The sequence below is a fragment of the Pinus tabuliformis genome, chromosome J, assembly GCF_031772625.1.
Source record: "Pinus tabuliformis cultivar Carrire ecotype Pingquan chromosome J, CPIR1, whole genome shotgun sequence".
Classification (NCBI taxonomy): Eukaryota; Viridiplantae; Streptophyta; class Pinopsida; order Pinales; family Pinaceae; genus Pinus; species Pinus tabuliformis.
The window spans coordinates 379,601,887-379,615,618 of NC_142295.1; the positions used below are offsets into that span (position 1 = coordinate 379,601,887).

Below are 13,732 nucleotides of genomic sequence, written 5' to 3' on the forward strand. Positions count from 1 at the left end.
TGCTGCACCAATCATCACAATGTTGGACCTTATGACAATGTTGTACACATCATACTACTGCACATTATGCTAACACTATTGTCCCAATGTTTAACACGGTTGTACCTTGTGTCACTGTTGCACCATGTTGTCACCCATGTGCTTGCTGCACCATTGCTGCTTTGTGTACTTGTTGCACCAAGTACCATATTGTTGTCCTAATGTGCCTGCTACACCTTGTTGTTGTTGTTGTCCCATGTACCATACTATTGCAGCACCATGAACTTGTTGCACTAAATACAGTGGTCCCATGTACCATACCACTATGTACAGCCACCATGTACTAGTTGTTGTTGTTGTCCTATTGTGCCACCACTGCACAATGTCATAGCTATCCTAATCATTGTGATGTCCCAACATGTTGTTGTCCCATATTGCTATCGAGCTTGCAGCTAAGCGGGCATTTAATGCCCGATAGCAGGCTCGTTAGCCCTTTCCGTCCCATCATTGTGTTGTCCCAACATGTTGTTGTCACATCATTGTGTTGTCCAATGAATTTGCAGCACCATGTACCTTGTTGTCACATTGTTGTACCATTGTACCATTGTTGTCCCACTGTGCACTATATGCCATTGACCATTGTTGTCCCACTGTGCACTATATGCCATTGACCATTGTTGTCCCATTGTGCACTATGCTGCACTATACATCCAGTTGTCATATTCAAGGTGACTAGCGATAGTGTTATGGCCTGCGGCCTAGCAGATAGCAATGCCAATGTCTTCTCCTCTTGGCATTTAGGTGACAGCAATAGGCTTCCATTAAGACAGCAATTTATGACAATCAAAACAGCGGTTGGAGAACAGCGTTAAGGATAGCTGGAGGTGGCTTCTTTACCTCAACGTTTAAGTGTGAGAGCTCCATGACAGCAAGGGCATTACTTGTGTAAAACTTCTCTTCTAAGGCAGTGTTTAGGTACCATCTCCATTAGGCAGTGTAACAACTAAGATTAGGGCATCTCTCCTCCTTAGACATGCGGCTAGGGTTTCTACCTTCATTTCCATGGTTGTGTATTTAAGGCATCTCCATAACTGCGGTTAGGGTCACTGTTGAGACAGCGTAGTAGATGAAGGCTTTCTTCCTTGACAGCATAGAAAATTAGGGCTGACTACATCCTAGATCTAGGTCATGCGTAGAGCTGCTAGGGCATCATCTAGGACTACGTTTAGGGCATCTTTTTAGGACAGCGTTTATACCTTAGAGATTCTTTTCAAGAAAGTTGTATGTACAAATGACTTGCAAGGCACTTGTATTTATACCAAAACGTGGAGCACAAGAGGGGGCAGTTTAATTGTTGGCCGACTTTGACGAATTGTCCCATAACACAAATAAATTCATATCTGCATGAAAACTTATCAGAATCAGATGATCTTTAGATCAATCCTACACCTCTTGATGAGAGGGATCCAAGAAAAATATCAACAGCCATAAATAAGATGACCCACATGGAGTTTGGCCCTAATTGACAATTTTAACATATGAAAACATTACTAGACAGGGGGGACATTCCTCTCTTCCCAATTGTGTAGGCTTGGTAATTTGGCTACTTTTAGGAGGATATCCAGTCCACAAGCACTTTAAATTTGTGATAGCATTTTCAGTTTTATTTAGTTGGGTGATTAGATTAGTACAGAATATGTGGGTATATGTTTATGGAGGCTGTGTATATGCTGTGGAAAGACTATGCTATATGGTCAATGGGGATTGGAAGATATGAACATGTTGATCATATGATGTAAACATTTTTCTGTTATGAAATATGTCCCATTTTTTTTTACTCCGGAAAACAACAACAACAACAAAACACTATATATATATATATATTAGTTTTTAATTTTAACCGATGTCAAAGTCTCTAATAACATACTAGTGTTAATGTTTCCAGATATTTCCGCTTATCCTCGCAAAATCATTTAATTAGTGTTGGTATGAATTCTTTTTCATTCTAATAAAAAAAATGGAGCAGAGGATGAAATTGTACCATATGTCCTGATTCAAAGCAGCATTGCAATCCAATCTATTTATAGATTTAGATAGTTGACAATATTTCAAGGTAGTCATGATCTTCAACATTTACTCCATTGAAACAAAAAGATTCCAAGTAAAGACAAATAACATCTTGAAATCTAACTAAATTAAAAAATTACTCACATCCATTGCTGCTACCTAGGTGAGAAGAAATCTAAAACCCTCTTACAGTATTATCACTAAGAAGTACAGATTAGTACAATAGAGTTTTTCAAAAAAGTATGCTGGCAATTCCACTACACAGGAAACCAGAATGCATGTTGTCCATGCATTCATTTCAGTACAATGGAGCTTTTGAGTGAAGTATGCTGCAATTCTACTAAGCAGGAAACCAGAATGGATGTTTCCCATGCATTTAGAAGCTTAGCTTCTTCTTCCGCTTACGCTTTAGCCGCTTTTCTCTCTTTAGTTTTTTGTTGCTTTTCCATTCCTTTTCAATACCGCCAACAGGTTTAAGCTTGAATTTTTTGCTGTCATTCCCTTCAATGGCCATTGGTTCCCTCTCATCTTCTCCATCAACAGGTTCTATTTCTGCAGTACTCAATACACTCATCATCAGTCCATTTAATGGATTGCAAGCCCCCATTGAAGTATGTGAGAAAACAAATCTATATGTTGTCATAAAGATAAAAATTCTAGCAGTTATATTATAGGAACAAAAGTTCCAAATTGCAGAAACACGCAGTCTCAATCTCATAATTTCCTTAAAAAGCCTGTCCTGCCTCTCTCTCTTCAAACTGCCTAGTACACCATTCATTTAAAAAACAAAACAGACTACTAACTGGAATTGATTCGAGCCACATCCTTGACCCTGGGGATAATAGAAATAAACAAATATATGTGCATTGCATACTCCTTGGCACACACAGATAATTAATCCAAAGTCTTACAGAGACAAAAGTCTTCAACATGGCATAACAGATATAAATAATGTTAATTTCACCAACCATAAATTGCCTTCCCCAAGCTTAATATTATAAGAAAGAACAAATATGGTTTTAAAAGACTTGTAAAGAAAAATCAAGCAATCCAAGCAACTCATGTGACGTCCCCTCAAGTGATCTATCAAAGTCACAAAACTAATAACTCCACTATCATGAATGCTTTGGGGATACACTGCATCCTCTGTTTAATAAGAGCTTGGATGATGGAATTCAAGATGTGAGTGAATTCTGGACATAGTGCATCCTATTATCACCAAAGCATTTGTGACTGCATGAACAGAATCTGCAAAAACCATTACTCAAAAATAACTCCATCAATCAGACCCAAAAAAACTTGGAGGATGCTACATTAAAAAAATATATATATATATAATCAAAAAGTATATTCTGGCAAACCAAGAAGCAGGGGAATAATGGGCATAACACATAACAAGTTAATGCATCAAAGAAACACATTTTCAATATAATTAAAATGTACTGCTTATTCAAGCCTATACTATAAGGTTTGTAATGTTCCCGAGAAATTAATTGTCCAAGAGACGACATAACCTATCCTATCAATCCCTGTAGGCTATAGTCATTGATAAAGGGGAAAACCCCAAAATACCCAATGTCTGGGCAATTTTTGGGGCAAGTTGGGCAGAGAAACCCAAAGTTTGGGTTTGGAGCTATGTTGCACGAAACTTTTAGGAACTCAGCGTTTTGCGCCGTACCCCAAAATTCCGAAACTTGACCATCATGTAATCATCTATTAGAGTTAATATAGACTTGCTTTTCCTTCTATATTGTAATCTATGGGTCTTATTCCCTTTTTTCTTGCAAAATAATGTGTTATTCACTTATTTATTTATATATACATATATGACATTTCAGCAAAAGTTTCGGCCAACGTTTCCATTTTTGGGAGGTGGCATTTCTAAACGTTTCTGTTTCAGAAACTCCAAAATGTTTCGGCGTTTCTTGCAACTTAGGTTTGGAGTGTATTCTACTCAATCAATGAAGAGGAGGAACCCCTATAGGAAATCTATAAATACAAGAGGGATGAACTCATTTGGATCATCATTGGATTGGATCATTCATCTCTATTTTTTCTTGAGACTAAGGCTCTGAGAGTTTTAAGACCCCTTTCTCCTTGTGAATTTCAGTGGTGAAAGATTCCACCCTAGTTGACATATTTTCCTTTTTTAATTCTGTTCTGGCATAGGATCACTAAAGGAATTTGCTGGTCTAAGGAGGTTCATCAAGTCAAGAAACTTCATCTAGGGCAAATCCACCGATCCGAATTCACCCCTGGGCTATGCAATCGAACTAGAGAATAATGGAATTCTGGATAGGCTAACATTGACATAGACACACTATTTATTCCTGTCGCAGATCGAAGTCAAGGACAAATTTTTACACGTCTGGCTGTGCGAAGATCTCATAAACTACTCCTGAATCACGCAAATTGACCTATGATTATTTTTGGACAGAATGGGTATTGAAATTGAGTGAATACGAATTCAGAGTGTTATCCATAGCATTACCATAGCTTTCCTATTCATTGCAGGTTGGTTATTTGTCAGCACGGGTTTGGCTTATGATGTGTTCGAGAGCCCCCGGCCAAATGAGTATTTCACAGAAAGTCGACAAGAGGTTCCATTAGTAATTGGCCATTTCGATCCATTAGAGCAACTCGATGAATTTACTTGGCAGATAAGTTTCTGTAGTGACTTCGCGGGTGAAGTGTGACATCTCTGTAATTGATGTGGGTCTTTCTTTGTGATCATTTCGTGGATCCCTGAAGTAGAGCAGATCACTTGCTAGGGTTTTACGTTGAAGGATGGATTCTGTAATCTCAAGTGAAGGCACTGCTTCATTGAAGCAAATTTCGCAAATCTGTAGTTTTGGATCGCAGCTCGAGTTTTGCAGTTTCTTAGCACACGATGACACGACCACTTGAATTGCACACTCGCAGTGGCAAACAGACTGTGAATAAACAAGTTCTCCAGGAATATTTGTGCAATGCATCCTGTGGCTAGGCATTGTGGCCCACCAAAACCCCACGGCTGACTGAAGAGCACCCCTGCAGCAACAAATCAGGTTTCGTGCAAAACGAGCAATTGTTATCTTCTCAAACAAGATCACAAGTATCTAGAATAATTTGTGCTCCTGCCCAGAAGCTTCATGCACGATAGATGGTCAAATTAACGTATCTCATTTCGATTGTGTAACATTGACTTATTAAATTTTCTGTAGCCGCAAATTTCATAGGCTATATTTTATTGGACTGGGGATTTGTTGTGGACTATTTGAAGCTCAATATGATTAGATTTCATGTACAAATTAACAGTGATATCGTTATATTGTGTTGTGGACCATGTTTATTTTGTACTATTGAATGCTTCACCATTTAATGAGCGAAAGAATTATTGGAAACCCTAATGTTCTAAACCCTAAAATTGCCCTAGACTGTTACAGTGGTATCAAAGCTGGGTCACCCTGCCAGCCTGTGAGTAATGTTGATGTCGCAAACCTGGGACCTTCAAGAAGTTTTCAATAGATGATTGGTAAAAGATCAGGCAAGTTTTGGCTACTCAAGGGAAACATAACCAATAGTTGTTGACTCAGTTTCTCGGCCAATTTTGGAATAACGTAGGTGTTCCTATGCCACCTGTTCCTATTCAACCTAATACCCCTAGACCGACTAGCTCCGGGACAGTAAATCAAAAGACTCCCAGACCTGGGTTCCCCCAATTCCTAGATGGACAGAAAACAGGGAATCATGGACCTCCACAACAGAATAACGATAATTCAGATTTTTGGAAGGAGTAAGCATAGTTTGTGCGGAAGTTGGAAGATAAGCAAGCGGAAACTATGAAGAAACTTCAATATTCGAACAAAAGGGCTCTTTAGAAATTAGAAAAATTTAACAAAAGGGTTGCAGCGTCCAAGGAAAATGATGGGGATTAATCTCTTAAACCTGACGATAAGAGCACAAAGACATCAGATAATGATACTGACATTTCCACTACAAATATTATAGGATCTTCCATGGAGCAGTCAGAAGGTGCTAATAGTATTGATGGCAAGTCAATGGTTGTTGGTGGTGTTGATGACAAGAATAAAACTGAAACAGTGGCAGATGCTACAATTCTAGATACTGACCCTGGATCCCAATCGAATGAACAGGTGTTTTCAGAAATAATTCTGAGGTTCGCTTACAGTTAGATCCACATGCCATGGATACAGATGGCGATGATTGTAAAGCAGCAACTAAGGACCAGTGTTTGGATCCAAATAAAGATTTTCCAAAGTTTACATTTGATACTCAGGTTTCAACCAACAATGAAGAAAAATCACCTACTGTGCAATTCCCCTACTAGGCCTACTTCCAATATGAATCCTTGCCAATCATTCCCTACTATTGAACGCCCAAATGTGAGTGTTTCACCTCCAATCAAAGATAACAGCAGTTTGAATAAATTAATCCGGAAATCAGTTGTATCTTCTCCATGACAGGAAGGAAACTCAAACCAGGGACCTCAAGTACTAAGCATCTCCCTTGGGCAGTCCCTGCAAAACAATTCCCCTATTTAGTCTTCTGATCAGTGTAATAAAACTCTCACTTCTCCAACTGATTCCTTGGCTGCTAGTCTCCATCATGGCCTGCAAATTGTTCATCATCACCAGCAAAATTCATCACTAAGGAAGTCATAAATAAGATTTTCATTCAAAACTTTGGATGTAAAGGCTCTGCACGCAGTTGAGAATGTTGATATAGGGATACAGACATCTCCAGTAAAGAAATTTGTGGCAAATTCCTCAATCACTGAGTTTTTCCATGCTTGCCATAAATTGGATACCACCCAGCAGCATTCTAAGGAGTACAAAAAGGACATGCAGGATAAATCTGACTGGCAGTTAATTCTCATTCAGGAACCTAAAATCCCTAATGGAGCCAAGCTTCATCTCAGCCAAGCCATGGAGAAAGTTTTAGTGGGGGCCATAAGGCAAGAAATGCAGGATGCTCCTAACTCAGCTATTGATGACGTAATCAAGATATTTGTTTCTCGTGATGGGGGATGGAAAAAGTATGCATCTGTCTTGGCCCCAGGACGACCTGAAGAGCTTGGAAAAAGAGATGATTTTGGCATTTCTAATTGGGATTGGTCATTGGATGGTCAAGATTCAACATATCATGCACTATTTCCAAGAGCCTGGACAACATATGATGGTGAGCCAGATCCAGAGCTGAAGATATCATGCCAACAGATCTCACCTTTCGTCCCACACAATTATCAAAAGAGTAGCTTGCCCACATGCACTTTTGTATACACCCCTTTAAATACAGATAAAGAAAGGGCAAATGTGAGCTTACCTTTTACATGGGCAAACTCGAATGGTGGAACATCACATTTTTCTGGAGGCCATGTCAACGAGCCTTTCAGGAGTGATGATGGAGTGCAAGGCATGCTTCTACACCACAAGACCGTAGAAGGTTATCCACCAGTAACTTTTGCAATTGCTTCTTTCCAAACTGAGAATGTAGATGTGACTGTTTTACCTTACTCTGGACTGTCATGCAAAAGTTATACATCTGCTAAAGATACACGGGTCACTATGAAAGAGCGAGGACATTTTGATGAAGAGAACTGGAATGAGGGTTGCAGTATTGCTTCCCTACATGGAGAAGGAGTCTGTGCTGCAGTTTCTGCCTCTGCAGTAGTGGAGCCTCATGGAACGTGCTGAGTTGTTTTCGCTTTAGCAGGGCCTCTCCTAAAGTGAAATTTGTGAAAGGGAGTACTTATTGCAGGAGGTATACAAAAGTCTATGGTACCTCTGAGGATGCAGCTACAAACTTGGTACATGATGCTCTGATGGACTATCAGAGGTGGGAGACAGAAATTGAGGATTGGCAACATCCTATTCTTAACAACGAAAGGCTTCCTAAATGGTACAGGTTTACATTGTTCAATGAATGGTACTGCCTGGTTGCAGGAGGAACAAGTTGGACAGATGGTGGACTCCCAGTTGAAGAAGACAAAGACAAGATGTTATGTTCTCAGAAAAGGTCTAGGAAAAACAAAAATAAAGCAGAAGTGAGAGTAACAGTTCCAGCAGAAAATGACCAGACTAATCATGTTGCAGAATTCAGAAGTTGAATGGTAGTAACGGTGTTGCTGATACCTATTTTAATACTCTACAAGTTCATAATTTTGAAAATTGTGGAAGAAGAACAGAAATGAACTCTGGGTCCTCCACTGATTATAATTTATAGCTATGTTTTACTAGCTGATGAAGAAAATGTTGGTCGCTTTATGTATTTGAAAAGTGCAGAGATTCAAAATATCAAGCAAATCCTGGGTCTGCAGCATGGAAAGGAATATGACAGTCTAACGATTATGGCAGATCAAGATCATGAAAATGCCCACATCAAACGATTGTTGATCAACTTCATACACTCATTCTAGCCTTCCCTACTTAAGAACCCTTCATTTCTCATTAAATTCATCACCCTTATTGTCAAGGAAACCATTGCAATTGTAAAGGAAGACAAGTTTGTTATTGGGTCGATGGAAAAATTTCAAAGGCTTCACGTCCCCTCCGTACATCTTGGGAAACAGGATTATCGCATTTGCTATCAAAAGCAGTCTCACTCATTCACTGAATTCACTGAGAAGCATAATTATGATCAGAAAAAAAGAGCACACAATTTTGTGTCTCTTTGATGATAAAAGATTTGAAAATGTTTGCATCCTAATTGTTCATTCACAAATGACAGCAATTCATATTATTATGTGGGGGCAATCTGTAAGTATAATGGTCCAATGAGAGGCTGAATCGTGGTATTCTCAGTTGAAAACGGGAAACTGCAATTTTTTAGTGAAAAAGCAACAAAGGTCATCCAAAAAGTTGAATATCTACCTAGTCTAACCTTGAAGATCAAGGAAGAAGAGCCAAGTGGGCAGCAGCAGGAATTGTCATTGCTTGAGGGCAAGCAATGTCAGGAAGGGGGGACTGTAATGTTCCTCCTGATAAATTAATTGTCCAAGAGACGAAGTAGCCGATTGATCCCCGTAGGCGCAGCAGGAATTATCATTGCTTGAGGGCAAGCAATGTCAGGAAGGGGGGACTGTAATGTTCCCGATAAATTAATTGTCCAAGAGACGAAGTAGCCGATTGATCCCAGTAGGCTATAGTCATTGATAAAAGGGAAAACCCAAAATGGAAAACTGCAACTTGTTAGTGAAGAAACGACAAAGGTCATCCAAAAGGTTGAATATCTACCTAGTCTAACCTTGAATATCAAGGAAGAAGGGGCAAAGTGGGCAGCAGCAGGAATTGTCATTCTTGAAGACAAGCAATGTCAGGAAGGGGGCACCGTAATGTTCCCAAGAAATTAATTGTCCAATAGAAGTAGCTGATCGATCCCCGTAGGCTAGTCATTGATAAAGGGGAAAATTGCAAAATACCCAATGTCTGGGCAAGTTTTGAGGCAGATGGGCAGAGAAACCCAAAGTTTGGGTTTGGAGTGTATTTTACTCAATCAATGAAGAGGAAGAACCCCTCTAGGAAATCTATAAATACAAGAGGGATGAACTCATTTGGATCATCATTGGATTGGATTATTTATCTCTATTTTTTCTCAAGCCTAAGGCTCTGAGGGTTTTAAGACCCCTTTCTCCTTGTCAATTTCAGTGGTGAAAGATTCAGCCCTAGTTGACACATTTTCTTTTTTTTATTCTGTTCTGGCACAGGATCACTAAGGGAATTTTCTGGTCTAAGGAGGTTCATCAAGTCAATTAGATTCGTCTAGGGCAAATCCACCCATCTGAATTCACCCCTAGGCTATGCAATCAAATTGGAGAATAACGGAATTCTAGATAGGCTATTTATTCATGTTGCGGATAGAAGTCAAGGACAAATTGGTAAATGTTTGGCTGTGTGAAGTTCTAATAAACTACTCTTGAAGCACGCGAATTGACCTATGATTATTTTTGGACAGATTGGGTATTGAAATTGAGTGAGGACAAATTCAGAGTCCCTGTGGCAGATAAGTTTATGTAGTGACTTCGCTGGCAAAGTGCGACATCTCTGTAATTGAAGTGGGTCTTTCATTGTGATCATTTCATGGAGCCTTGAAGTAGAGTGGATCACTTGCTACGGTTTTATGTTGAAGGATGGATCCTGTAATCTCAAGCAGGGGCATTCCTAAAGCAAATTTCGCAGATCTGTAGTTTTGGATCGAAGCTCGAGTTTTGCGGTTTCTTAGCACATGAAGACACGATCGTTTGAATTGCACACTCACGGCAGCAAAAATATTGTGTGTAGACGAGTTCTCCAGTAATATTTGCGCAAAACACTCTGTGGCTAGGCATCGTGGCCCACCAAAACCCCGCCGCTGACTGAAGAGCACCCCTACAGCGGTGAATCAGATTTCAAGCAACCCGAGCAATTGTTATCTTCTCAAACAAGATCGAAAGTATCTAGAATAAATCATGCTCCTGCCCAAGAGATTCATGCACGATAGATGGTCAAATTAACATATCTCATTTCAATTGTGTAAACAGTGGCTTATTAAATTTTCTGTAGCTGCAAATTTCATAGGCTATATTTTATTGGACTGGGGATTAGTTGTGGATTATTTGAAGTTCAGTACGATTAGATTTCATGTCCAAATTAACAGTGTTATCATTATATTGCTATATTGTGTTGTGGACCATGTTATTTTGTACTATTGAATGCTTCACCATTTAATGAGCAAAAGAATTATTGGAAACCCTGATGTTCTAAAACCCTAAAATTGCCCTAGCACATTACACAGTGTCTGCCAAACCAAAATACATATTTTAGGGTTTTGGCTTCAAGAAGCTTCTTTGTCGTTACTCGTTTCCATCCTATATTCCTTCACCTTTTTCATTCTTTATGGAGACAGGATGGGTGGGAAATTGGGAATCGAGATGATTGTTCGTCTAAATTCCTCTATATTTATCAATGTTACCAGACTCGGAATCGGCAATAAATCGGCGAGGCAAAAGAGCGAAGAGTTTTAATCGGATCGGGAAAAAATCGGTGAATTCAATAATTAAAGATATACACATATATCGAATTAAAAAAAATCATTTTTCATTGATATTCAATAAAGTCATGTCCAAGACTCCAAACAATGCATAATATCAATAGATGTCCAAAATATCATGAATGAATAAATATCTCATATATGTTATGAGTCCAAACATGATCCAAAGCACTGAGTCCTGACTCCTAACCAATGACTACATAGAACCAGAAGCATCTGCCTCTAAAAGTTTATAAAATACTGCATACTAATCAGTTAAAAAGCAGTAACTAAAATCTCTTGATTGCTGCTGAAATGATACGATAATGGTTTGGTATTGAAATATCTGACAGAGCACGTGCTGAAGCTAACACTGGAGCACATTGCACACTACGACTATATTACGCAGCGTAAACTGAAACTGAAACCATGCCTCTATTACCTTCTCAGTGTATGAGTTGTGGGCCTGAGCAGTGAGAAGAGAGTTATGGACCGACGTTTAATTTTTAACCTAACTAAACCATGCAACTAAAAATGCGGGAACCCTAAAAGTTAAAACCCTTGCTCGCCGAGTTGAGGGCTGAAAATCGCCTCGCTTAAATCACAATTAATCAGTGAGTTGCAAGTCAAAATTATGTTGACCATGAGTCAAACTCGGTAAATGCGAGTTTGACTCGCCCAGAGTTGAATCGGATTGTTTGAGGGAAGAGCAGAGTTTGACTCGCGATTAATCGCGAGTGATTGGAGATTCATGTTTCACTGATATTTATTGATGTTTGCACGTTTTTGAGAATAGGCCTGTTTACAAGATGCTTATAGTCCATTTGGTGAAATATTAATCTAGATTTCATTAACAATGGGGTCATAATCATTAGATTAACACCACCAGAACTTTCACACATATAGTTAACTTTGTTTTCTGTGTGCATATATATTTAACTTTGTTATATATATAGTCGTACTCTAGAAAAATGGTATAATTTAATGCTGTGCTTTTTTTATATACCTATTTAGAAAAATTTAAAGAAAATGGTCGTATTTGCAGTGAAATCCACTAATATAAATGCTAACCTAATGGACCAAAATCTTATATATTCAACTAGAAAATCAGACATCGGACAAAAGTCAGAAGGGTTAAGAAGAAAGTTCTTAACACTATCAATATTGCTTCGCATGAACCCTTCAATATGAATCCTTGCTTCAAACATAGTGAAAATTCATTCTTTTGGAACTAAGGATGATATGGCATGTATTTAACTAGTAGAAGCCATCCAATGGAACATCACCTATATATAACCTCCAAAACTCACAGCACATGAATACAGAATAAGTTCTACATTGACACATGACCTTTGGTGTTTGAATTTAGTAGAATCCAAGGGATGCCAAATAAGAGGACACCTCGCCATGAGTACTGCCTCTATGACTATATGCCACAAAAGCAAAATAGCCCAATGCATAGGGGAGGAGAAATGTTGAATCCTTCTTGATCTAAGAAAATATTGTATGAAAGAAACAACACACAGATATAACTCAGAAAACAATTTCAGCTCTGAATTTCAAATTATGGCCTAAACACCCTGAACATTATGAACCCACTGAAACCAGCCCTCAAACAATACAGCAACAAACACCCAAAAAGACAATACTAAAGCAACCCTAACTGACCACAAAACAAATTTCAAATGTAATATAAATGGTGTCATGAGCCTTGTAGGCTTAAGTCATCATTGCATAAGTATATGCTGAAAAGCAAATTCGTTGGTGAGTAGTTTAGACGAGAAGGCACTTAAAGCATGTTAAAATTTCAAAACCCTACCAATAATCTTTGGGAAATTATTAATCATTCATCTTTTTGGATTCATATTACTTGTAGACCAACTACTAGAGGTTCGATTTGCACGCTTAGCATTGGCAAAGACTAGCAGGGATTGGTTCAGTAGCGAGGTCAATGGAATATTAAGCCATCGACCAAAGTTCCAACGTCATTATGATATGTGCACCCAAATAACGTGAGTTCAAAGGGATGAAACAGGTGCAAGTCCCCGGTGTAAAACCACTAATCCTACAAAAAAAATGCAAAATAGAATATCTCTTGACGAGTTTTTTCTAAAATAAGATGTGAATGAGAACTGTTGAGGAAAACTAAACAACTAACCCATTTGAGATTTGTTGACAGGAGGTATCTCCAGTTTTGGAGCAGCAAGGGCGGCTTCCTGGGCTGCAAGTTTAGCCTGCTCTTTCTTTTCATAGAATGGCTCTGCTATCTCCCTCCTTAGTGTTCTCAGTCTCCTTTTCCTCTTTGACCTCATAGACTTGGCCATTGCTGCCGCTTCTGCTTTCTTCTCCTCCGACTTGGCTTTTCACACAAAATTCAGAAACCTACCGTTAGTGAACATGCGAAACTATAACAGAGCTCGAACGAGCATTGAGATTAAGACCGGCTAGGGTTCATATGGATTCAAAGTATTTCTTGTGAACACAAGGTCAAAAGTAGTTACCGTAAGCGACACCTCACATCAAGTTCTAATAGCGAAGTGTTAATGGAACAATATCGGTAAATTTTTTATTTTTTTTAAATAGAGAGTGAGGTTTCCATCCGGGTTTTTGGCGATGGAGTTACAATGCTTTTTTAACCCATTTAGGAGTGAAGAATGGTCGGTTTAATTAATTTTTTTCT

The 13,732-nt window shown here is 38.8% G+C and overlaps 1 protein-coding gene across 1 annotated transcript; it reads right to left on the bottom strand.

Moving 5' to 3' along the window:
• Window positions 1-2,099: 2,099 nt before the first annotated feature.
• LOC149227329 (uncharacterized) lies at window positions 2,100-13,524 on the bottom strand. Its single transcript, XM_089377755.1, has 2 exons — window positions 13,211-13,524; window positions 2,100-2,598 (listed from the first exon to the last, which is right to left on the bottom strand). Exons 1-2 carry the CDS (start codon window positions 13,374-13,376, stop codon window positions 2,423-2,425), a joined length of 342 nt encoding a protein of 113 aa, XP_089233881.1. The 5' UTR covers window positions 13,377-13,524; the 3' UTR covers window positions 2,100-2,422.
• Window positions 13,525-13,732: the final 208 nt, after the last annotated feature.

Excerpts from the sequence above, each read along its gene's own strand:
- LOC149227329 (XM_089377755.1), bottom strand. The coding sequence starts at position 13,376 with ATGGCCAAGTCTATGAGGTCAAAGAGGAAAAGGAGACTGAGAACACTA. Across the intron at positions 2,599-13,210 it reads TGTCAACAAATCTCAAATGG|AAATAGAACCTGTTGATGGA; the intron begins GTTAGTTGTTTA and ends TGAGTACTGCAG.